At 41.9% G+C, this 26,810-nt stretch overlaps 1 protein-coding gene across 14 annotated transcripts in view; it reads right to left on the bottom strand.

Annotated features, from left to right (window-relative positions):
* Positions 1–26,810, bottom strand: part of IKZF1 (IKAROS family zinc finger 1) — a 70,046-nt gene that overhangs the window by 24,328 nt on the left and 18,908 nt on the right. For 13 of the 14 annotated variants that reach the window (XM_037379328.1, XM_037379327.1, XM_037379325.1 and 10 more), the window contains exon 3: positions 25,410–25,529. In XM_037379328.1, coding sequence (XP_037235225.1) covers positions 25,410–25,529 — 120 coding nt within the window. Of the gene's footprint in view, positions 1–8,721; positions 8,826–25,409; positions 25,530–26,810 lie in introns of those variants that run through there. The other variant, XM_037379333.1, reaches the window with a different exon arrangement.

A 26,810-nucleotide genomic window follows, 5' to 3' on the forward strand; every position in this document is an offset into this window, starting at 1 on the left:
TAATTTCTTATTGGCTCTTCTAACATCATTAAGACATTACTCATTAATTAATTTACTTCAGTTTGGTTGGAGGTGACCTTAAAAGGCTCTGTATTTTATTCTCTTTGCACACATTATTGCAATTCAGGGGAGTTTAATCCAAACTCTTTTTTTCTGTGCAAGAAATGTGGAGTGCATCAGTGTCACTGAACTGATAGCTCTCCCCGGCTCCCTTTCTACCTACCCAGAGTGCAGAAAAGTTACCTAAAAGCAGGGCACTGGGTGGGTCTTTTGTGCTCTCTGATGTTTACTGGGAGCTTCACTCAGGATTTTCTGAAGAGCATTTGAAATTTATGTTACAAAGACTGTCCTGTATTCTATGGTTAAAGGTAGTTTATGCAACTCTTTGGAAAAAAAAAAAAAGAATCGACATGTCAAAGGGGAAAGGGGTGATGATATGATTTATCACTGAAGAACAGTGTAGCTGGCTCAGCACGCCACTCAGACTGGGACAGTCGGGAAGGCAGGATGGAGGGTGAGGACACGCAGTTGCTCTTCCCTGGAAAGAGCTGAGCAACGTGGAGAAGGAAGGGAGGTGTTCTGCAATGAGTGAAAGAGTCAGCAGTGCGGAGAAAGGAGAAACCAAAGAGACCTCCTTGGAAAGAGGATGTGGAGGGTAGCTTTTAAAGGACGGACAAATAGGCAGCTGGAAAAAAATGCATGTGAAGAATCAGTCTTTTTTTTTCAACCTATTCCCAGTTTACCTTCTCTCATAGCTATGGGACTCCCTCCCAGATGTAAAACCCTTTCAGTTTTGTGAGACTTTGACACTGGCACAGGTTTAAGTACCTGGGCCAAAATCCCATTTGGAAGGGGGCATTCACATCCCAAGTCATATTCTTCTCTGGCAGGATTTTTAAAGAAGAAGAAAGTGTAAGACCTGTCTGTCAAAAGAATTTAGAGAGTAACAGAGAAAGATAAGTCACACTGAAGCTTATTTCTGGGGCATTTTAACAATGGAGTTCCCTAACTCCCTTTGATTTTTAATGGGATTTAAGCATTTTTACCCCAGTAGATACTTAACTGTGGCATGTAACTGCCTTTAAGAAGTTATCCTTTAGCCTTTCTTTGAAATAACCATGATGATCTGATTTTTGGTCCATGCTCATACTTTGTAGCCAACAGCAAAGATCTCTCTTCTAGTTGCTTCAAATAATTTGGGTGCATGTAATTTTTTGTTTGAATGGCTCATTTTTTATTCCAAGATAAGACAGAAGTATTTTGTTAAAGTTAGTTGGTGTTTAAATGGTAGCTTTGAAGTCCAACAAGAGCTTTTCATGAAGGCACCGTAACTATTCAAACAGCAGACAGATGAAGCTGCAACAATACCTGGCTAATTTAAACAGTGGATTAGCACTGTTATGGTGAGGAGGAGAAAAACTTTAACACCATCCTTCCTAACAAACCATAGTAAGTGTTGCTAAAAAGGCAGAGTATGATCAAAAGAGCCTATCAGGCCAAAAAGATCACCTCAGCATGCCAACATGTATCAACAAAAGCAGCCAGGATCTCTTTCTATTTACATAGGTGCAAAAACCAAAAACCAGAATAATGCCAGCAATTCCACCTGTTAGTTCTTCTGTAAGACATAACAGCTATTCTGTTTTGTTACAGTGTACCAAACTCCAGTACTTGGCTATGATCTCAAATCCAGACCTCCCCCCTTTTATTTTTACATCATGGTCATTTACTGTGGCATCAGCTCTGTTCTCACTGTGTAAGATCCCTGTGGGTGGAGGATGCCATTCTCAAAAATGTGAGGCACAAAAGCAAGTCCACAGAATATTTAAGGAATCAGTATTCACTGGCTAGGCTCAACAACAACAAAGATCAATTCTTTAACTTAAATTATGCTTCCATTAACATTATCTTCCCTTTATGAGCTTCTGAAGCGACATGAAGAATCATGTAGGTGTAAAAGAGGCTAACAAAAGGTCTGGGCAGAGCAACCATAATTAGTTATGCAACGGCCTCAGCCCTTCTTCAGTAAAATTCAGAAGATGCAACACAACATAGGTGGAACTGATTTAAACTAACTAGTTAGTTAGCTATAGAAAAAGCAGATGCATCCAAGTGCTCTTGAAAATGACTGGTTTGCCCTCTCCTCTCTACAGATATAGCACTGCAATTCCCAGCTAATCAAGCATTTGGGATGTCTGCACGTGTAAAATGCTGAAAGTTAGAGGCAGCTCAGAACTGCCTAAAAGAAGCCTACAATACAGCTTAATTGCTATGGACAAAAGGAAACACATCAGTAAATAAAAGAGGCTGTATGCAGCCCATGTTGCACAAGCTGTTATGTTGGGCTTCTGTTAAAACAGGACCCAGCATTCACTGTGTCACAGGACAGAGAGACCACTAGCACCGCAGGCAGCAAGCACAGGAGGCCAGCGAAGCAGCTCAGCGGCGCAGTGCTGGCACCCTATTGTTTTGCTTGAGAGAGCTGAAGTCTTTACCACAGGATGCAATGGTGAAGAGGGGGCAACAGATAAAAATGAAGGCTTCTTAATAAGAGGCTCTCAGATGGCTTATTAAAGGGCAACAAAAATACAGGAAGAAGAGTAGTAGCAGGAACCTCTGGGGCACACCTGCAGGTAGAGCAGACTGGTGCCGACGGATAAGGAGAACCTCCCTGCGGGGTCTGTGCTGCCCCTCCTTTGACTCCAAGCGCCAATCAGCCCTTGGCAGCCAATTTCTTCCCTACTCTAATTTTGGCTTTCAATCAAATGTATATTATTCCAGAAACACAGGCGTCCCCAGATAAGCTATCTCCCACGGGACAACCAGTGTGAAGAACTCCACCCATGTCATCGCCTGCGTCTGCCATTTCCTCTCGGTGCTGGGCGCCCCGCTGCTGCCCACGGGGATGTGCCCAGCGTGCTGGCATGCACTGACCTGCTTTGAGCGGGGAGCTGCGCGCACTGCACTGCAAAACACACCAACACTGTTTTCCAGGGGCTGCAATGAGATCGAGTTGTAGGGTTTGCAAACAAGTGAACAAAACAACCAACGAAGTATGTCCTCGCTAGGTACAAAAAGTGACTTTTGCTCCATGGTGCAGACTCCCAGTAACCTCCCATTAGTTACCTATGGGAACCCTTTAATGCACCAGTAAAGATGGAAAGGTTAAAGACTGATTCAAGTAATGCCCCTGAAACCTACTTACACATTTGAAGCTTGGAGCTTTTCATGTATCTTTCTGAATTTGTGTTTCAGCAGGAAACAATCTGTAACCAAGCCAAGGGGCTGATCTAGTTCATATTTATTGTCTTTGTTGTGCTACTCGCTGGCACATTTTGTACTGCATTCAAGTTGTTTTTCCAAAGGGCTGTGAACTACCTGGCTGCTTGATGTTCATCATCAGAATTACCAGTGAAACTAAGTTTTAAAGGTGAGAGAAAGAGCATTATCAAGAAAGGCCATGCCAAACCTAATTCTCAAGTTCCACATGTATGTGTAACCCATGCTTCCTCTATACGAAGTGCTCTGCGTCTTTTACTGGCTGCATGATGGAGAAGCTAAGGGAATGGCTGCAGGCTTGCTGGTAACGGACTTTATCGACACTTTTCTGTTTTGAGAAGTAAGCTGAGAAGGTTTTTAAACTGCAGGGATAGGTTTGCTGACAAATGATTGCAAGAACAGAGCTTCTCATCCTCAATGTCTTTGTCTCTTCTGCCTCCATCAGACTTTTTAAATGTAGGCATTGAAGGATGAACAAGTAGCAAAAGGGCATTTAGCACAAAACTTTTAAAAAGCAAAGTAACCTCAGGTAACGGTACACAACAGTGAGATAGAAACACTAACATATATGAAAACATGCCCAGCTGACACAGACATATCTGTGTGGATACACATGCTTATGTGCTGAGTCTGGCTGCACAGCCAAGCTGCGTTCTCCAGAAACACTATAGGCACAAATGTTGCAGCTTATGCTTTTCTCCACAGAGCAACAGTTATCCAAGAGAAGCAGAGGCTCATTCATATGATAATCTAACATTTATAAGGCATCCCCCTTCTCTCATCCTTCCACAAAGCATGCTTTGGTGAAATTCATGGGTGTTAACCTGCCCTCAACTAAAGCAACAAAGTTCCAGCTAATGGCAGTCGCACATGGCAGCCTGGGAGAATGTGAAAAGACGGTACACCTGCAAAGATTACTGTTTTGGAGAAGAGGAATGACTTTATTGAGATTTAACAGGGAAACCAAAGAAGCTCCTCACAGATGGGAGAGACAGGCAAACTCTTGCAAGAAGCCATGCTGTTGTGGCTGGAAGTTGTCCTTACCCTGCTGCGAACCCGGGGGCTACTGTGGGGATCGCTAGCCAAAGCAAAGGGCTTGAGAAATGCAGAAATAAAAATAAAGCACAGTTACACATTTAAGGTGACCAGTTATGTACAAGTGATGTGAATGATAGTTAGAGGGGGAATTTTAAGCTTGCTTGACCAAGAGAAAACCTTGTGAAATGTGAACACATACAGAGTGTATTGCTGAGGCCTGTACCAGCTGAAGAGAGCAGTTGTTACCCTGCAGAAGAAAGCTACCACTTGGGAGCAAGGCTGTTTCCTTGGGTCTGTGGTAGGAAGGGAAGGACACAGCTCCCAGGCTTGCTGTGCGGCCAGCATGGTGCGTGGGGGGCAGAAGGACAGGCAGGGAGATGAACTCTTTTGTATACTGCTTCAGAGCACCTAAATTTGCCTTGCTCTGAATGCAAAGTTTGTTCTTGCAAACCTTCCCCTTTTCATGCTTCAGCTCAGTGAGATGCTTACACACCTTTAATTTTGTCCCTGGAGTGGCACAGAATTACTGTGGCTCAGGATCAGGCCCTGGTAAGTCCACCAATGTGGACATTTAATGTGCTGTCAGCAAGACAAACATGGGGACTTTTACCAGGGACAGTTTAGCTACCATGATGATGTCTCGAGCGCTATTTTACACAAGTGTCCATAGTTCCCCAGCTGTCAGAGGGTCAGTAGGTCTAAAATTACACCAAGAAGCTGTGTTTAGGTTTGGGGATGTGCCTATGGGTGCTGTGCCAAGGCTGTGCACTGTCAGTCTCCTCTTTCAAGAAGAGGTTGGAGGATGAAATCGAGAGGAACCTACCCATTTCAGCACTTCATGATGATTTTATTACCTTGCCAGCTCAGAAAAAAATTGCAGAGTAGAGTCCTCTGTGACCCCTCACCAGACAGGGGAAAAAAACCCATAGGGATACTGAAAGGTTATTTTAGACTAAAGCAGATCAAACGCAGTCATCACTTCATGAGTGATAAAGTAGATGATCTCTCAGAACTGTGCAAAGAAGGTAATCCTGAGGTAGCCTGCTTTAGATCTGATAATCCTGAGTGCTCAGTTATTCTTCTAGAAGTGTCCATTCAAAGCTACTGAAGTTTTTTTTTTTCTTTTGGAGCTGTAGAAATATTGCTAGAAGGTTTTGCAATGTAAACTGCTGTTTACCTGATTACAGTGTGCTCAACAGTCCAGTGAAAGGAAATCCTAATCTACATCTTCTGGGGAAGAGGCATAAATGGTTCTACACAGATCCTAAAGAAATTCTTTGAATATACACATACAAGATGGCCCCTGAGGAGAAAAATGTCAGGACAAAACTAATTCTTTCACACCATGTATTGAAGCCAATGCTTTGCTATAGGGCCCTGGAGTCCCCTTCAGGCAATCAGTCCTCTGGGCTGAAACAGCAAGAAATCCCAAATGATGCTGGGAGACTCTCAGACACTCAGAGATTTGGATCATTCTGAAAGTCCGCAAACTCAGTTCAGTTATTTTTAGAAGGCTTCTTGTCTTTCCTCACTTCCTTGGCTATTTTTTGTGCCTGCTCTTTCCTTGCTTTTACCTCAGGAAAAAACAGCCCTCCTTCCCTTCCCTGGACAGAATCCAACCTTAACCATATTAGCACTATGAGAAGTCATCCCTGACATCGGATGCCTCTTCTGTGAAGCATCCAACAACTGCAAACTCGTATACTGTTTCCTTGGGTCTTTGAACACAATGCTAAGAGAAAACCCTAGATTTAACCAGCTTTCTGCAACAGCTGATTCAAAAAGAAGGACAGATTATTAACAAAACCCCAGTTTCTCAGAAAAGAAGTGGAGAAAAATAGGACGGAAGTTCAGGCTGAAGCTTCCTAGCTGAACTTTGTAGCTCTGCGCTGTAAGCCCACCTCAGCTGTGATTTGAAACTACTGCATTCAGGAGCCCCTATTCCTGTCCTGAAGGGTATCTCCAAAATCAGGCAGGAACTGTGCTGCAGAATGGAACTCTAAGCTGAGGTTTAGTTGGCTTTCTGGTGCAGGTATCATCATGCCTCCAGAAGAGAAAGGCCAATATAGCAATCCACTCAGGCACGGCTTCCTCAAACTCTGAACAAATATTCAGCAATGCTTAAGGCTGGTGAATGTAAAAGGGTGTTTTAAAATTATTTTACCACTCTCTTGAACGAGTAATCTCAAATTTGAAACTCACTGGAAATACAGTCAAGATAACAATCTTTAAACAGTCACAATCACCATGCTGAGTATCACTATCTTACATCAAAACGCAACCGTTTTCTTAACGTGGATAGATCAACAAAGCATCCAAGCTAACATGTTGCTGGCAGAGCTTCAAGGGAAAAGGCTTTCAGAATAATAGTTGTTGAATTAAATGGTCTTCAATAGCACCGCTCTCACCTAAATTGTCGTAAGTAGCCCAAAACTGACTGTTATGAACAGAGGAAACCTGCATAAACTCAGACCACAAACATTCTTCCACCAAGGCCTTCATTTCTGGCTGAGGTATAGAACAGAATAATCTAACGTGGTTTAACCAGCATTCAAATACTGCTTGACTTTCTCTAAACTCTTCCACTTATTTTGATATGCCTACCAATTATTTTAATATCTGTCCATCAACAAAAGATTTTTATAGAAGCAAGTAATGTTTTAGGGCTCTCCAACACTAATGAAACTAGATTATCAGAAAACAGATCACCCTGGAAAACAGTAACACTGAGAAATCAGATCGCTGTCTCAAGCTCCATAGCTGAATTCTGGGCATCCAGTCACCTCTGAAAATCAGGACCACCCTCTGTTTAGCATGCTCATGCATAGCTCCTCACGAACTCTGTTTGCCATAATCTGTATGTTGATCAGTGGAGAAGCAGTTAACAAAAAGGACATGTATTGACTTATTCTGATTTCAAAGCTCAGAGCTGGTTCAGGTATTGCTTCCCAATCTCCAACAGACGGAGACTATCAAACCCTTGTTCCACTGCAGCACTTCACAGACTGCAGTGCAGCAACTGTGCAGCAGTGGAGCGCAATTCTGAAGTAACTAAATTATCTGGGAGCTTAAGTCTCCTTGACTTTTATCGGTATTCAGGTTTTTAAGACAACCTGAGCTTCTCATGGGGGGTGGAGAAACATCAAACCCACACTAAGAATGTTGTTGAACTTGAGTCCAATCACAGCCACAGCTGAGAAACATCACAGCTTCCCCCTTGTCTGGCTTAACAGGAAACCCCTATCTACTGTTCCTCTAACTCCTTCCACAAGCACACAGAGCAGCCTGGACATATTACCCATTTCCTCCCGACCCACAGTTGTTTATCGCCTTAGCATCTGTCATCCCCTAGAAGTTTGGAGCAAGTCCTACACCAGTTGCTATGATGTAAATTTATATCAATCAGGTTGAAAGGCTTCTAAGAGACCCCAGGCAAAAAGATAAGATGAGATAAGATAAGAAAGAGAAGAGAAGAGAAGAGAAGAGAAGAGAAGAGAAGAGAAGAGAAGAGAAGAGAAGAGAAGAAAAAGAAGAGATGAGAGAAGAAGCACAGCACCTCTAATTAATGAGTGCCCTAGGAAGTAGTTGGAGCAAAGTCCATGGGATCAAGTCTTCCCAGCTGCCTGATACCTCAAGAAAGCTACAGCACCTCCTCATTTGCATATATGGCATCTTCCAAAAGTTTACCTCACACACAGACATGGGCACTAAGAATAATTTTTCCTTTGAGATTTTATAAGTTTATTTTGTTTTGTTGTTGTTGTTGTTGAAAGGACAGTGCTATGAGCTGTGCACAATACAGGCCTAGAGGTCTGCTCAGCTTTCATGTCTCTACAGGCAAGTTCAGAAACATGTCAGGATTATATCTTCTCTGTGGCAGCGGTATTATGGGAGACCCTTAGACTGGCACAGACCACCATCTCTTCTTTGCATTCGAGGACACAGTGATGGTTCACTTAAGGATTATCATAAACTATGGGGAAAGCCATTATCCCAAGTTCCTGAGCTAGAAATCTTGTGACTTTCTGTCATTTCTCTTCCCTATTTATAAATCTCTCCCTTCTTTTCCTTAGCTCCCCCGTCCTGTCTCTTCACCCTGACCTGCTTCTGCGTGCTCCCGGAGATGAAACTGAAGAGCACAGTTGTGACACTGCACTTTGTGTGTCATATTGTAACTGGGTTTCCACATCCTCCTCACTCTGTTGTAAAAGCACTTGAAGAGGAAGAAGGGCAAACAATGAAATATAGGAAAGCAGGAAAAGAGGAAGCAGCCGAGAGACAGCAGCCCAACTGAAATGCTAAGAATTATGGAGAAGTGACAGAAAGGGAAGCACAGACCAGGAATTATACTTGGTGGCTTAGCAGAAAAAAATTTTGAAACAAACAAAAAATATATAGGCTTACCCTTTTCTGCCTCTGCAGCAATCTTCTAGATCACTATTCCTCTCCAGCTGTCACCCACTTGACCTGTATTCCCATTCCCGCCTACTTTAAGACAGATACCAAACTGTGCTGCTCTGTGTGTGGTTGGACTTCACCAAACCTGAACCACGCCCCTCCCCCCCTGCTGCCCCCCCACCTTATCTTCAGATCAGCCAAGAGGAGGGAGTGCTCAAATCACTCAGAAAGAAAAGAGGGAAATCAAACATGAAGAAAAGGCCTCAAAATGCCTAGCCTCAGGGTGAGTAGGTTCGATTAGGCAATGGTCTTATGTGCTGAAGGCAGCCATGGAGTGATGATGGAAGAGTACAGAAGGAAATTGGCTAAAGCAGAGTAGGGATTGCCTAACTGGGCAGTCCTGCCCGGCTGCCAGCGAATGGAGCAAACAGCTTAGGAAGTTCTTCCACTGAGATCATGTACCATACTGTCCTGCTTGTTCAGAATGAAACTTGGCCAGAGCAGAAAGCGTTTGAAATTCACATGAAAAATTTTCTCTTCTCCATTTGCAGGCAAAAGAACAGAACATGAACCTCTTTAAGAACAAAGCAGGACGTTACTTTTTATACTCTCATTTCTCACGGACTTTTCAGCAAGAATTTGTCTGATAAAAGGCTGAATGGTAAGTAAAAACTTGAGAAATGATCCTCTGTAAATATCACAACACTAATAGTTATGTACCACTTTTGAGCCAAGCTCCAATATTTATTTTATCCAGTGGCTAACTGAATTTTGTAGCTTCTCAGGAAAACAGTGGTGAAATCCCACATGTAGGTGAAGACAGGAGTGTTACACAAAGGTGTACTGTGGTATAATTATTTGTTCATCATGGCATGAAAACTACCCTGTTGGAAGACTAGTTCAAAACCATTTGTGGCTATTTCCCCACGAGTGAGGCTGTCAGGAGGTGATAAAAAAAGGGGTATTAGTGAGGCTTCACTTCCTTTGAAACACTCTTGCAGAGACTATCAACAGCCTCAGCTATTTTCCCTACCATTATCAGTGAAACAGGAAGTATCTTCTGGGCCACTTGATCAGTGTTTAGTTCTTCAGCTAAAGTTAATGTATTTTGGGATGTGTGGGACAGAGAAGAGATGACTTTACCTGCATAAGAAGGAGTCAGCAGTTTCCTCTTGCAAATGGCAACAGTCCCTTAGATGTTACGACTGTTGCAGACCTGCACTGCATGTCCCACACTGCAGCTCTGACTGCTCTCCCACTTTCCTACAGATATAGCACCAATACTTCTAGTTCACAGTGGCATAGTTTATACACTGCGTTATTTTTTTAGGGATGCCGGGGTGACCAAGCTGTGTCATACCCATGTACACATATGTGAGAGGGACTATGACTGTTGTGAAGGTTTTGCCTAGTTTGTCATGTCCTACCTATTATAGATGAGCTGGTGTATATTGTCGGTTTGAGGGGCATAACCTGCCTTCTTCTGGCTTTCATAGTTCTGCTCTGGTTTTAACTTCAGTGGAGACCCTCTTGATTTAGTTCAGCATCTCCAAAGACAAAAACCTGTTCAACAAATGATGCTACGTGAAGTCAAATGAGTATTCTAAGACAGAACTAGCTATAGATGTTCTCCACAGCAAGTGGATGCAATTTTTCTATTTGATTCTGGATGAGAAATGTCAAACAAAAGAGGCAGAAATATGGTCATTTTCCTGTCAAGCCAGTCTTAATGTTACTTATTGTTATACCAGGACAGCTGGAAATAGCTAAGTATCAGCCTCTACTGCAATCCTAGCCATAAGGAAAGGTATGAGTAGTTTTCTCAGTTAAGGAGCAATACCACAAGGGGATTTTTATGCTGATGTAAACTTGGAAAAAAAGAGAACATTAAATAGCAATAGAGATGGGCGATACTTGGTCCAGAACTATTCTCAGTTTCTCACCAATTATGCACAGTACTTTTAATAATTCTCTTCCTCACAAACACTAGCCTTCTGCTTCAGCCTATAGAGAATCGGATAACAAACAAAATGTTATGGCTTTAAAGCGGGACAGGGCACTGGATGCAGACTGAGGAAATCTAGGTTTAATTCCTAGCTCAGCCACAGACTTCCTGTGTGGCCATGGGAAAGGCACTTAATCCATCATGTGCCCTTACTTCCCTATCTGCATATTTTTAAAATCTTTTTTTTAATGTGGATAAGACTTTTTTTGTTTTGTTAATGGAGAAACTCAAAATCTATGTTGCTCTCTAGAGTGATTCCTACATCTGGGTACGTGACTTTCAAGTATCCTAATACGAGGCTGAAATCTGGCCATGCCTTGGTCACCCTCCTGGCATGTGTCAAACAGAAAGTGACTAGGGACCATGGGGCAGGCAGCAGTTGTAGCTGGAGAGGCTGCATCACTTAGGTATTTGTGAAAATGCTATCCATAACCCATGATGTGTCCTACCTAACTAACTTTGGTTATACCCATAAAATAGCAGATATCAAGTGCTTTGAGCCCTCACCCCGCTCTTCCTTATCTGGGATTACTTAAAGTCAAAAAGCAGGCTTTTTCTTCCTCAGAGTAATAATGGAGAAGCAGGGAAGGAATGATATTTTTCCTCAGCTGGCATTTTCCCATGCTACCACTCTGTTCCAAAAGAGATGTAAAAATCCCAAAGGCAACTACCTTAAGAAAAAAAAAAAAAGCATGAGCTGTTTAAAACATCAAAACCAGTTTTAATTTCCCACCACGTTGCAGCCAGCATGGCAGAAGTTATCAGTGGTCTGAGAAAGGAAACAAGAGGGGCTCAGCCTCTACCTTTTTTTTGTAGGAAATGACCTAATATTGAAAACTGTCATTGCCAGTTCAGCTTCGTAGTGCTTCTCATACATGTTTAGTTATGAGGTATGAAAGCTCACTCCAAAAACAAATGACCAGAGCAATTTTTTTTGCAATGCAAAAGATCTTCAGAAACATCTCAGCAGAAAGAAAAGCCTAGCCAAAAATACCAATTTGACCCCCTGAAATATGGGTTTATATCCCAACTTGATCCTCAGCTGCCCACCCTCCCAGGACCAGCCTCATTCACTGCTCTGTCATGCCAGCACCAGGCTGTAATTCCACTCATCGCACTGGCACGACCCAGGACTCCTGCCTGTACATATCAGGCACAGAGCTGGAAATCAGCTCTCCCCTCTTTCCAAAAGTCCAAGCAATACAGTGAATTGCTCCTCTGTACTAAGATCTAGACTAATTACAACTTAGGAAATAAATTATTTCCTGATTCCCAAAATGCTCTTATCATTCGTTGCCAGTTTTTATTTTATTCCCTCATCTACCATCACCAAACCCTTCATTTGTTTATGTTTTCGTGTTTTATATGTTTTGATCTCTCTTTTCAAGCTAAAGGGACACATTGTTTAAAACAAAGCTGACTACTTTGAACCAAACGAGTCCCACTGCACCCTGGAAGAACACACAAGACTTCTGCTGCAGCTATTACAAAACCAAATTCGCTTTTTGGTCTCCAGGATACTATTTATGGTTTAAATTCCACAGCACAATTGATTACATCTCATTGTGCCCCATCTCACACTTACCCCGGCTAGGATTTGTAAGGCTTAATTAATCAATCATGTGTATATATAGCATTAATTAGATTGTAAGCTCTTTGGGGTGTGCTGCTGATGTTTGTGCAGTGTCTAGAGCAAAAGAGCTCTGTTCGTTTTCCAGGAACCCTGTGCCACAACACAAATTCATACATAAACCCAAGAAAACAATTGGAGATAAACAGCAGTAGAAACACCCAAAATTTAATTCACTTCTCTTCCCGGTCTTCCATAAACAGTAAGAGCTAATAACATGGTGTCCCATAAGGGTCGATCTGTTCAGACTATCAGCGTTGGCATTTCCTGCCCTCTCAGCATTTATTGAATATTTGAAAGTGTCTAGCAGGCAAAGTTTCTGTGAAACTTCCTCTCTGCTCCTAGTCGCATGTCCTAGACAGTGTAAGTCCCTTTTGCTTGAAGGAATCCTTTTGTCACACTTTAAAGGATCTGACCAGTTTATGTTTAAAGTGCTTTCCAAATATTGCAAAGGAACATACGTTGTGTTGACTTTTTACTAAACACTAAGGATTCTAAGCACAGAAACACCCAAATGTGTCCTAATGTGCTATTACATGTTAAGAAACCTTCTTCTTTCCCATGAACTACCAAGTTGCAGCTCCTTTTAACTACCAAGCCAGAGAGAGAGCATCACTACCACTCAGTCCAGGATTTATAATGCACCTAAATTACATACCAACACCCAGATAGTGTGGCTGGGCTAAGAGCGAGGCTAATGGGAAGTGTGAAAAATCTTCCCCATTAAAATGCAAAGCAGCTCTATAGAAGTTGCTATTTCTTAATAGCTAAGGTAAACTCTGATATCTGTGCTGTGGCCATGCTGCACCATGGAGTATAGTGTGAGGTCAAAAACAGGAATGAAATCCTGCTAACACCACCACCTAAGAACATATAGATCCAGAAATACAGCTTGGGCTACTGGGCTATAAAGGCTCAACTAGGTCATGGCCAAGCAAATTTGTCAGAGACTGCAGCAAGTGAGCTGACTCAGTCTTCAGAAAATTAACCATCACCCAGTAAGCTGGCCAGTAACCAGAAACAAAAGCATTGGAGTGACAAATGATGCTTTGTTCATTTGGAGGAGAGCATCCCAATGAAAGTTGCTTCTGCCTTGTCCAACACAAGAAGACAAAATCATGCTGGCTGAATACTTCTGAGCCCGTAAGGCACTCAAAGCCCAGTGATCCCAGTATCCTACTGCCAGGCATTTGGACTCTTGGAAACTGTTAGAGATCAGGATTGTCACTTGCATCACAGCGCTGAGAGCTCTCCTTGCCACCAGGACCCACAGCTTCAAATTCTTTTACCTCAAAGGCACCATGGAGTCCCAGAGAAGCCCATGTGAGCCGCAGGGTTACACCTTCAGGGTAATGTACTTCTCAAGTGTTCATAGAAGAGAACGTTAGAAGTTTCATTTTCTGTTGTCGTCTTTTTTATCGAATGAATGTGCTGTGGCTGTTAGTAGTGCAGGACCGTGGCATGCTGTGGCAAACCTTCCCAGCAAGTCTTGTGAAATTTGCTTCTGCTGATGCAAATGTGCTATTTGCTAGAGCTCCCCATTGCTATCTGATGAACTCCCATCCTAGGCCTGAATGTCAAAAACACAACCCGCAGCCCAGAATGTGTGGATCACTGTGTTCTCAGGAAGTATGCAACTAATACAACTATTTGTACTCTGTCTCAGTGAGGGTAAAAAATAGGGGTGAAAAAAACCCAGCAAACACCAGTCTTCACACAGGAAGGCTGGGGACTGCATTTTGCTCAGCTAGCCTGGTCTTTGTAAGGGGTTACATTTTGCACACAGCTGTAGTTCCCAGAGGTGTGCATAAGGAGATTCCCTGAATATCATGGTTGCTTTCCAGGATGAGAGAGCAGAAAGGTCCCTCATAACTGTTACAATATTTCTTTTAATCATGCTTTTACATTTGTTAGCTCACTTTGCTACTGAAACATCTCTAAGAAAGTTATCGAGTTAGGCATGCAGCAGCTTTTAGTGGAAAGCTGTATCTCAAATGAGAGATACAAGATATTATATCTGCATTTTCCATTAGATTATTTCAATGTGCCAGCCATCTATCCCTCTGCTGTGAGGACCAGACACTCCCCAAAGCTTCACTGTGCAATCCTAAATTTGGTATAGGACTATAAAAGAATCTTCTAGAAAAAAACATTTCACCAGCATATCCCTTACCCTCCATTACAGACCTTACCTGAATAACACTGTAAGAAATTAAGCAAATAAAGCATCTGAGTGCCAGAAGGAACAGTGCTAATGAACTGCAGGGGAGGATCCCAAAAGCCCATGTACCCCTTCCTTCACTGCTGAGCTAGCAGCACAGGCGGGCAGGATAGCCTCTCCAGGGCATCACCTCAGGCAAGGGATGCCAGCAGGAAGGACTGAGAAGGGGGCGCGTGTCTCTCCTTTCCCCAGGTCCCCCTATCTTCATGAACTCCTTGGTGGTCCTTCTAGTATCATGACCCCATCTGCCTTCACAGCTGCCTTGGCCTGGCAGCTCTACACAGACTGCAAAAGCCACAGTGGGTACAAGCAGGTCTTCCTCAGCTGCTACCCACTTCCCAAATGGAATTTACACTTAGGTTTCTTATAGGGATACAGAAAAATTAGCAGGAACTAACCTTTTCCTCTTTTAGGTTTAAAAAAAAACATTTTTAACACGCATTTATTTTGCAGAGTTTGTGTTTGTTAAGTCTTTCCCTCTTCAAAAGAATGAAAAGCTCAGCTTTCAAGGTAAATGCTCTTTTGCATGTGTGCTGTTTTTTAGTTTTTTTACACAGATATACATACAGAGGAATTTGATTTTGCAGGCATATAATTTTATGTGTGCTGACAGACATATTTTTTTGTATGTACATGTGTGTATGTGTGTGCATTTACACATGTAAAAGGGAGAACATGGAATAAATGGCTCCTGTTGTCTGGAAAATACATTGCCATTTCAACTTCAAAGGGAGCATTAAAGGGAATAAACTAATTACAAAAAGTTTTAAAAATAAAAAGTATTTTTGCATTGTCTCCTTAACACCAAGGGCTAAATTGTATAGGTCAGTCTCTTTCATGGCACACAGGAAAGAGCTTATTAGAATGGTTACAATGTATAGCAAATATACAGACTCACTAATGTGTAATTACAGAATAAACAATATCATACTTCTCCAGTCTGTTTTGCAAGGAGGAAAATATTCCACTTAATACCACAATATGCCCATGATAGGATACCAATTTTACTAGGATCTGTTAGCAGCATAGTGGTAAGTTTAAACAAACGTGTTGCTACAACAGAGGTAATGCCTCATTACCATTATTCGTTCTTCATCTTTTACATGCATTGGCCTCCAATGACACTGAAGTCTTTTTCTAGCACAATTATGATTTCTCATTTTTAGTTCTACTTGCCATTAAGTGGACAAACGGGTAGGAAGCTCAGCCCCTCCCCAGAAAAGCCTACTTCCCATTTGACTTCCAGGTAAATTGTTGTAGGTCCACACCTGCAGCAGATGAAGTCCCAGCACCCACGCTGGCCATCAAGGCTTCCCCACCTCCCCTCCTATGTCCAGCAACAGGAGGTGCCAGTTAAAAACTTGTTTGGATTCTGGAACAAAGAAGGATGAACCCTGACTCAGAAAGGAAGGTGCCATTTCAGTGCAGAAGGGATGTTCTCACTGCTTTGCTCACGGCTTCAGCCTGGGGAAACCAGGAGAGGTGCTCTGCTTAAGAGAGGCAGAGACATTCACAGCCTGAAATGCGAATACAGCCAGCTGAAGGTCAGGGTAGGGATAGATTATGGACAATTCGACACTTCCCTTGGCCAAACAGGTGTTTATTTCCCTTTGCAAAAGTGAGCACAAAACCCAAGTGGTGGGTCTTAGCTACCCCACAATAAGGCACATAAATTTTTCATAGTGAATTCTACATGTGCATGTGTTGTTTTCCCCTGAAAATAAATTCTCACATGGAAAGACCTGGAAAGATATCTCTGAAACCCAGATACAGCGCGAGGGGTGCAGAAACAGCAGTGCTCCCTAGCCGGCAGTCACCATTTCGGTACTAATGAAACCATCCCACTTCAACACCAACCACTGCCACCACTTCCGAGCATTGCAACACGTATTCACAGCAGGAAAAAACAGGCTCAATAGCTCAGTCCAAATAATGCTGAAGTGCACAGTACTGTGAATGAGAAGGGGCAGATCTCCCTCAAAAAAACCCCTAAGCCATCATTAAAAATCAGAACACAAAGCTCTTAGCTCAGACAAAACCCAAAACCCACCAAAGATTTGGGAAGTTGAAATCCATAGCAAGGATGTTGGCTGATCACAGCTTCTTACAAATACAGGATGCTTTTAAATGATGAAATAGGGAGAATGAATATTTCCTCTTCTATTAATTGCAACACCAGCTGAAAGTATCGCCAACTTTAGTTAAAACCCACCTTTCCATTGCATTAAACACTTCTGTGACATTACTTAATCAGCACGGATGGCAAAATCATGTGCAGATACTCTCTGTTATATGAAGGAATTAGCAATTCCTTATAAAACTATCTTTTTTTTTTTTTAAAAAAAAGGAGGGGTCAGGGAGCAGGCAAGTTCTTACGTTGTTCCATAAAATAATCTAGAAGTTGCTGAAAACTCTGGTAAGAGCCACTTCCCCAGAAGTAACATTTCCAGGGTAAAAAAAAAAAAAGGCTTACATGAAAGTTCTCCTTACTCTTCAGTATCTTCTCTTTTTTCTTTTTTTTCTGTCTTTTTTTTTTTTCCCCTCTTTAAACTGTGATATGTGGCTTGGAATAGTGGAAGTCAATTTATTCTGTTACATTTCTCCACTTTTGCTCCATTTATTAAACTTCTCAAATGAGATCATTTTGGACTACCTTTGGGGGAGGAAAAATGGGGGAAATGGACACTGAAAACGAAAGAGCAAAACATGGACCTTAACTTTTCTTTTTGGGTCAGCCCTGTTTTGGTTGGAAATTGAGAGCAATTCTCTGTTCTGCATTTACTAATTCTCTGCAAACCTTCAATGGGTTTTTTAAACCCATTTTTAGGTATGGATTTCGGCATGTTAGGGTTGAAATCTTATTTACGTCAAATAGGAGTTATCCACTTCCAAAAATCCCATTTGGTGCCTGTGGTGTTATTACAGCTGATGGTGGAACAATAGATTAGATCAATAGATCCCTTCTTGGGTTCTCTTGTTATGCCTGCAACCTAGACACCTAAATGCTTCTGGAAAACATGACCCTAAGCTGCAATGGATACAAGAACTAGGCACTATTCCTAACTTAAAAATGTGTAAAAAACATAAAAAAAGAGAAGCATGCCAAATGGGTTACTAGGAGTTATGTTCCCTGGATGTGCACCTTTACAACACCGAATTCACTTAACGGGGAGGGAGGGAGCAGCAGAAAGCGTCTCACATTGCAGGCTGTAGGTCTATCCTGCTTTTGTGCTGCTGCTCTGCTGGCTCACTTGTTCAGAGGCAGTTAGATGAGGCAGGATGAGAGTTTTCAACAAGCTGTCTCCAAAGGCCAAAATCCTGGGGTGCTGGCTGATCCACATTCACAAGTCAGCAGCTTGTTGTGGTCACACTTCTCCACCATAAATGACCCGCTAAGGGTGAGCCTGCACTGGCTGCTATGGCATAGCTACCTCCTGCATGTGGGGCAAAGCTTTTTCCAGGGAGACCATCTTCTAAAGCTTCAAGAAACCTCACATAGTGACCTTATTGATAAAGGTTCAAGGACAAATCTCTGTCCTGCTGCAATGAGTGGTGTTTGCTCCTAGTTTTAGGACTACAGCTCCAAAAAGGAGCTCCCTCCATCCCCCACTATTTACAATAAAGGGCTCACTGGAGAAACCTGTAGTGGCATGGCCCTGCTGTAAATCGTTCCCTGCAAATCTCTAATGCAGGGATGCAGCCACAGTGATGCTGTGTTTGCCTGTTTTGCTGTGGGACAGAGCCTGGGGAGCTCAGACCTGAGAGCAGAGAGCATCACTGCAGGCCCTCTGCAGCCAGAAACCACCTCCTCCCAGGGAGGCACCACAGCAGGAGTTGAAATTACAGAAATGTGAGGAGAAGCTGAACAAAATCAAAACAGCAGCTTGTTCCGAAACGGCGCCTCTGTAGAGGCAGGTGGTCCCTATGCTGTGCCTCAGTCTAGTGGTTAAACTTTTCACTTGGGGTGTACTCCTGAAGAGCACTTGTGTTGAATGAGACCCTACTCAAGGCTAAAAGCAAGGCTACAACAAAAAGTAAGCAAGAAATTAATAGAGAATAGAGGGATGGCTGATGTTGGGAGGTTCATCCAATCTTTTGATGCACTGTCATTCCCTTAAAATAGCCTGAGGTTTAGCAAGCTGCAGTTATAGAGGTCCTCCCCAGCTTAAAATAAGCTCCCTTTCCAGCCAGAGCCCTGTATTTCTGAGTTTTGCTGCAGCCACGGCTGAGATCCTGCTAGATAATTTTAACTCCCGAGCTAGAATGGGGCTTATCTCTGAGGCACATCTCTTCTGCTCAGATAAAGACAACTTCCTCTAACTGCAGATTAGATCAGCAGGCTCAGTATCTGTACCTAAAAGCCACACAGCTAAACACTGCATCTCTCCAGTTCAAACAATGCTCACCACTTTCTCAGTGCTGAAGAGACAAAACTCACACAGCTCCCAGGCTTTTCCTGGCTTTTGCACTGATGTTCCCCTCTGAAAACATAGCAGTACCCAGCAACTCCTCATTAAATCGGCCCCAGCTCCACAAGCTACACAGCTCTGGAGTAATACAGGAAAAAACCCCATAGCTTCACCACCCAGTACAACATCATGTTGCCATACAGTGGCAACAGAAACCATACTTCCACCAAATGGGACAGGAGTGAAAAAATTCCTTGCAAAACTAAATAGAAGTCACTGGAAAAGTACAAATCTCTTTCAGGATCAATTTTGTTCTCAATTATCACATGCTCCAGTTGCATCAGAGGACAAACTTTTACATGCCTGCTTACACAGCGTCTCTGGGACTGTGGCAGCTCTTCTTTCCAGACTGGCTCACCCTCCCTTCGAGAAACTATTTGTGGGTTTGTTTTGAAGATGTCCACCCACCAACATGCAGCATTTAAAAATTTGATAAAGGAATTTGCTTTCAGTATGAGTGCTGTTTTCCACTGGCCTTGTGAAAATTCGTGCACATTTTGCTAAGTCCGAAGTCATTACATTGAGCAGAGCTTCTCTCTGGTGGTGTAGCTAATGCCCCAGCTTCCCGACGGCCCTATATACTTGGATCCTTTGCACATTGCTCTAGCACACTGTTTTACACTATGCACATACCTTTGAAGGCTGGTATATACCATACAGCATATATAAGGGGCATTCATGAAACCTGTCATATGCCTTCTCTCACTAAACCATCCCCACCCTCCTCTATAGAAATTCTCAGAAGAGTATTGTATACAAAATTAAAACAATCCTGACAAAAATATCTCCTACATTCCCCTTAAAAACAGGGAAGTCATACTGGCCAGGTCTCAAAGCATGCGTTACCGGTCCATACTGGGGACTAGTACTTTGGGGCTAGAAACAGGGGCTTCGGACCAAATGAGAGGGGAGATTCCCAACTTCCCTATTTTTGAAAGTTCCTAAAATATTTTAGTTACACGTTTTTCAATTCCTTCAGAAGGCTCCACAGTTGGACTTTCAAGCCATGTTTCATTGTGGAGGGTTAAAGACAATTCTTAAAGCTCCCCAAAACATCTTGAAACAAGTTTTCTCTCCGCTCTCAGAGCCAGTAGGGCCACATCAGGTGAGACAGCAATTATCAGCAGTCATCTACAAAGGCTTCTCGGCTCCTGGGCACTTTCATACCTTTGAGCAGCAGAAATGCCCATCTGAAACCTGAGCAATTAAAACACATTACAGTCTTCCAGGTGGCTTTAGTTCTCTGAATGATTATGTGTCCACATGCGACACCTGCATTTTATTACTCATTCACAACATTGCCTTCATAGCTATTGAACTCCTACAGGAGGAGCATGCAAAGACATTTAGCTCTGGCAGTCTTTTTCCTTAGCCCCTTTCCCTGTTCCACAGAAGTACCAGGGCAGCAGCGAGCTGGACCTGTCTAAGCAACAGGACCGATTTTGCAAGCTGGGGTGGAGCACTTCCCCTTTTGGCTTTTCTCCCTTCTCCCTTCCGTCTGCAGCCTTTCCACACTTTTACTCTGTCTCCACCCAGCTATGTGTGAGTTGCAGCAGATTTATGTAATGACAAGCTGTTGTGGTTGGCCTGCTGGCCCCTCAGCAATGCTTCTGTCCCTGCTTTCGAATGGTTGGGCTCCTTTTAAGGAAATAAAGGGCCAAAGCAGCTCAGAGGGAGGACACTTGCCTGCACCAGTAACGAGCTACTCATTTAGGTTACCACCTCTGAATGCCCGTGGCCAGGAGGGACGACCTCAGGATGCAAAGGGGATGCCAGGTTCCCACTGATGCCAGGCACTGAGGCTCTGCAGCTACAGAGGCTTCTGCTTTAGTGAGTGGTTTGTGGGAGGAAGGTAACATCAGTTCCTTGACATTTCCCACCAGAGAAGAAGGAGAAAAATGTTAAAAAGCTCTGTTCTTTTAACGTCTCTTCCCATACTAGTGTCCTTTCTTTTAAACAAATAGACAGTTTCTAACTTCATATAAACCTCATCTGTACTCTATTGATGTCTAGGATCACCCTTACTTGTTACTTTGGGCATCTTCTGTCAGTTGTCCAACAGTTTCCACCCAGTTTTTGTGAGATGAGTTCTCCCTCGGCTTTTCTGCTCAGAAAGAAGAGTATTTGGAGACATATATGTTCCAGACCCAGACTGTAAACTGTGACTAATGGTGGTGACTTTTTTCAGTGGGAAACCCTTGACTTCTGTGTTGGAAGTCTAAATGGTCATCTTCAGCATCAGACAGCTGCCTGTGTAGAAATGGTGAGTCTCTTTCTGAGGCCAGTAACCCTGTGAGATTTTTGTTTTTCACCCATCGATGGCCAGCTATGGTATGGATGGTTATGGATAAAGGAAGGTACAGCTTGCCTTTGTAGGCAAATGCTACTGCTGCAGCAAAGGGCTTTTTCTGCGTGAGGTAGGGTCGGACCTATAGCTCACTGGATCGTTAGCTTCCCACACATGGCTTGAATTAGGATGCAGTCCCACAGCAGAAACAGCCCTGAATTGCAACTGTCTACCACACACAGGATGTTCAGTACTGATTATCCACAAAAAGGTGCACGCAACATTTAACCCGAAACTTGAATGAAGACAGTAAGAATCAGCAGAAGATATTTCAGATCAGCTCCTATGTTACAGATTAGCATGGGAAAGGGGGCTGCCCATCCAAAATAGGCTGAAAAGCACTAATTCTTAATGGAACAGAATTTCAGTGGGATGTGTATTTTTAAATAACTTAAAATATTCCAAAGGCTATTTAGGAGAGCTGGTAAAATAGAGGCTCTAGTGCCTTAAAGAGTTGTGAAAATCTAGCTCCTGAGAAGGAAATTTGGGGTGGAGAAGAGGACAAGGAAGGAAGGTCTTCTAGTGGACAAAGCAGCAGAAATTAAGTTTGCAGGGGAAAGCTGCTCAACACATAGTGGCATTTTGGTAGTTGCAACATTAAAAACATAGCAAGCTCATCAAGGAAATGAAGAGTCGTAGCAGTGACCAGAACACAACTTTTAATATGTTTCTGCTTTGCTGCACTGCTTGGGGTTATTACGAGGAACTGTTGATGACTTTAGTTCCACAAATGATCTTTTCACACCCACTTATAATTTTTGCATTGGTCAGAAACAACACATGTCTTTATGTCCCCAGACAGAGGCACCCAAGTCAAAGTATACATCTCATGAACCTCTGGACACTTCCCCCATGAAATCTGCACCCTCTCTAGTCATTTTAAGTGAGAAGTTCAAAATCTGAAGGCACTGACAAAACCTGGCAATTGAAATGAGTACTTTAACTTCTGAAGTCTACTACCCCTTCATTCTCAGAGTGGGAGAGATGTTTCAAATGGTTCGATCAGGTCTATAGCACCACATTCAAATCTCAGTTTAGGGTTGGAAGAAGCAGGAAAGGAGGTTTTTGAAAACATGCAGAACAGCTAGAGACTATCTTTCTTTTCTAAAAACAGCTTACTTCCCCTAATTTTTGATGTTTAAAACGCTAAATTGATGAAAAAGGTAATTAAACTTTTGACTCCAGGGTCATGAAGGCTTCATGAAGTGTTACTACAAATCTGAGTAAGCAAACGGTCATTTGAACACATCTACCTCACAGGCTGATTAAAATTAACAACAGATTTTTTACCTAATTTTAGTAAGATGAGGTAAATACTTACTCTTTTTACTTACTCATTTACCAAACCTGCAATTTCCATTGTTACCTCTGTAACACTACATGTACAAAAAAGTCCTCCAGAGCCTAGTGACCCTCTTCCATACACGTCTGACTCAAATTACCCTTCCTCAGTGTATGCTATATGAACAGCTGATCTCTCAGGGCATTACAGATTAAGTGGAATGCATTGTAAATCACATGTTGAAATACAGTGAAGTGCATAGGGGATTCTCTTTTGACAAAAGAAGCAGATGGGACATTAGAAAAGTCATATAGAGAAAAATTGTTGTCTGGTCATATCTGCTCATGTGCATCGCCTGTCAGTTACCCTAGGTCACAGTCTATCTCCCAGAAATGAGATATATACAATATCAGTCTTTACAATACTGTCCCGCCTAACTATTGTTCTTCCAAGTATTTTTTCAAATCATCCTTTCCTACCTAAGTTTGGTGAGAAACAGATATTAAGACTTAGAGATGACTGCGTTGCACTGAACACCAAGCCTGTCTACACTGCCATGCCACTGCCTACCTAGAAAGACAGACAGTCCCCTTAATCCCACATCTGTGGAATCATATAGGCCAAACACCACTACTAAGGCATTGGTTTATCCCTAACCAGTTTTCTTTTGACGATGATCCAGAATGTGCATAGCAGTCATACAGCTCCTGATATGTTTGGGGCATGTGTTCAGACCCTTTTTGTAAAAAAAGACAATTTTTTCAGTATACTGTTTTCAAAAGGTTAGTTCAGGTCTAGAAAAAGGAGCAGCAGAAGAGGTACAAGTGTATGCAGCTTTACAGAAGAGAAAAATATTGCAAGTGCTGGAGTTGATACCTACAGTTAAGATCATTCATAAAACAGAGTACTGTGAATTGCCTTTGTTTCTGTTGATGATGGTAAATGTCTCACTACAAGATGTGACCCTTCAAAGTCAAAGAGCTATGGGTAGAAAAAGGGGTTGCAGAAGAAGTGTTGAAGTCAGGACATGGAAAATCTAATCTATTGTTGAATACACAAAGTAAAACTAATGAGATCAACGGATGGAACTTATCATATTTAGGACACCAGCGATAACATTTTCTCCTTCTTTTATTACAGTAACTTCTAATATATGTTTATCTTGATTAAGAGAATTGTTACAACATCAGTAAATATAAATTTCAACTTTGCTCGTTTTGTGTGATATTTGCAAGGTGAAGTAAATTCAATGCAATCAAAAAATCTGAGTTTGAACAAGGAATTTTTAAAAATTACTATTATTTTTTAAATCAAGACTTAAATGTTTTGTATGGTTTAGTTACTGTGGGAGAAAGAAGACTTAACTCATTTTACTGAGTTGATACACAAATAGTAAAGGCAAGATTCTGTCCAAAGAACTTTAGACTGAGAAACAAAGCACTAGGTAAGTGATCAGATTATGAAAAAGCATTTTCAAAAATTAATTTGTTCATAGTTATGTCAATATGCATGTAGGAGCTGAACTTTACACTCACATTTTTGGTAAAAGGGGATCAAGTAATAAATAAAGTGAAGATGCATAAGATGCTGCATTCTCTACTGGCTAGTGCTGAACTTTGGGAGTAGGGTCTATTCCTGATGCTGACACCAGCCTGCTGTATTACTTTGGTTTGGTTATTTTGCCTTCTGTGCTCCCATTTCCACCTACCAACCTCTATTGGACTTCCTTAGACAATGAACATTTAAAGGCACTTGCAATCTTTCTGTAAACAGTCTTCTACCCTGACCCTCATTCTTACAATAGCAATGTGAAAATGATGAGCAATACTATTTATAAACTATTTATAAAAGATAAACAAACATATTTTGATAGTGATTCCCTAAATATTTTTATGATACAGGACATTGATCACTGCATTCTGGGAGTCATTGTGCCTTTTTTTTTTTCCTTCTTTCTCCCCCTCCCCCCCCCCCCCCCCCAACTAGTAATAAGCATCGTGCTGAAGTAACAGCACTTTTGTAGTGGACCACATGTAAGCTGAGGCACACAGCAGTCAGCAGCACCACTAGTCCTTGGCTTGGAGTCTGGGATCCCTAAGAACAATCAACATGTTGCAAAATCACCTCTGGCCAATAATTTATTTTAATCCAATAGACTATCAATTCTGGACTTTTACCTAGAACAAAAAAATTCAAGTGCTTTCTAAAGGTCTCCCAGTTAAAAAAATCCAAGGGTAAATGAAGACTGGATATTGGAATCTGAAACATATTAATTTTATGTGTGTTCTAATATGGCATTTCTAGAGAAATCTGAATAGCAGATAACATTCAAGATACCATTCAAATTAATATTAGAAATACCTGAGAGTTTACTAAATTTTTATCACTTCTGAGTACAGATAATTTTGACCTGGAATCACATATTTAATTCCATTTCCTACACAAAATGAAAACCATCTTTCCTGGGGAGAGTATCATGCAATGTCATGCTTTGGAAATAAGGTAAATAGTAAGACCTTTATATCTTCTCTGTAGATGGAAAGACCTGCTGTCCTTCAAAATACCTTTGCCAAAGAGAAGGTTGCACAAAAAACACTAAGTACCTGAGTAAACCTGTGCTGAACAAGGTTAGAAGGCACAGAACCTGCTTGTATACCAGCTTACTATATAGTACTTTAACATTATTGGCATATTACATTGTGTACTAGTATTTCTTATAAGAGCGGACTAGTCATCTTACCCAAGACTCTCTCATTCTTAGCACTCTGTTGTCCTCCAGTGCTAGTTGAAAGGTCCTCTGGTACAGGCATAGGTTCATCTGCATCATCTGGAACATCACTAACTGGAGGACTTTCCTTCCCTAGTAGTGAAGAAAGCAGCATCAGTTAGCCAGCAGCATAGCCTCATTTTTAAATAATACCTTAAGAACCACCACAAACCAAATAAAATTAACAAAAACCCTAAACACTACTAAAAGCATGACATTTTTAGGACCAAAACCTGCTGTCCTGCAGAGAAAGCTTCTTTTGAATACAGGGGAATTCTATTTGTGAAAAAAATGCTTGGCCAACATCTTCCAAATTTGCTGACGTCTCGATACACATTTATCAGTCTTACCATTTTGGATATTTATAACACACATGGATATTTTTCAGCTGCTATGCTCAGAAGATGCAGTTCAGCCAGCAAAACCTGAGAGATTACAAAGGGTATCAAATGGTTGTCTTCTGTAAAACCTCTTTTTTTTACCATAAACGCTCCTCGAGAGCACATCTGGATTTGCTTCAATGACATAGTGAAGTCAAACCCACAAGTGTTCTGGGTCTGTAACAGAATTACCCAAAAAATAATATCTTACTTCCAACTAAAAATTCAACTACGTCTTCAGCAAGCTTCACTAATACGCACAAATCAAGCTTTGGCTAGTTCTCGTACCTACAAGTAATGAAGTGCCTGTAGCTCTTGGGACTTCCTAAAACATGTACAACTAGCAGAGGTCACTCAAAACATGACTTCAAGGGGTTTATGGTCTCTTATATGTAAAGAGGAAACAAACCTGAGTATCTTGTGTACACACAAGGCTTTGCGGAAGAAAACAATCTGTGCTTTAGTGCGTTATAAGTATTAAGGAATGGTTCTAGTGCCAAATGCAATACAAAAAAGGAAAATGATTCTTCTGCTAAGTACTGCACTTCCAGAAACGGTGAGGTTTCTTGGTTTAGCTCTCAGCCACAGCATACACGTCCTGCCCACAATACTATCCCTGTCTTGCAGACCTTTTAAAATGACTTTGCACATCTGTGACAAAAACACACCTTGGAAACAACTAAAAAAAGAATTATCTAAGTGTTTAGTTTCATTGAATGTTACTAAAAGGCCAGTCTTTGCATTAATAGCAAAGGATGGAATAAACCCAGAGCAGGTTGTGAGCTCAGTAACGTTCACATCAGACCTTTGTCTCCAAAATGGAGATGTTACCAATTTACACTGATGCAATATATTAGACATCCCATAGCAATCAGCACACCAGCAAGGGCAGTAATTTCATGGCACAAAGGCCTAGTAAATTAATGGTTTTTTTCTAATGAGAATTCCCTCATTAACACACAAACATTAATTAATTTTGAAATCACTTCTCAGA

The sequence above is a fragment of the Falco rusticolus genome, chromosome 3 (genome assembly GCF_015220075.1).
Source record: "Falco rusticolus isolate bFalRus1 chromosome 3, bFalRus1.pri, whole genome shotgun sequence".
NCBI classification, from domain to species: Eukaryota; Metazoa; Chordata; class Aves; order Falconiformes; family Falconidae; genus Falco; species Falco rusticolus.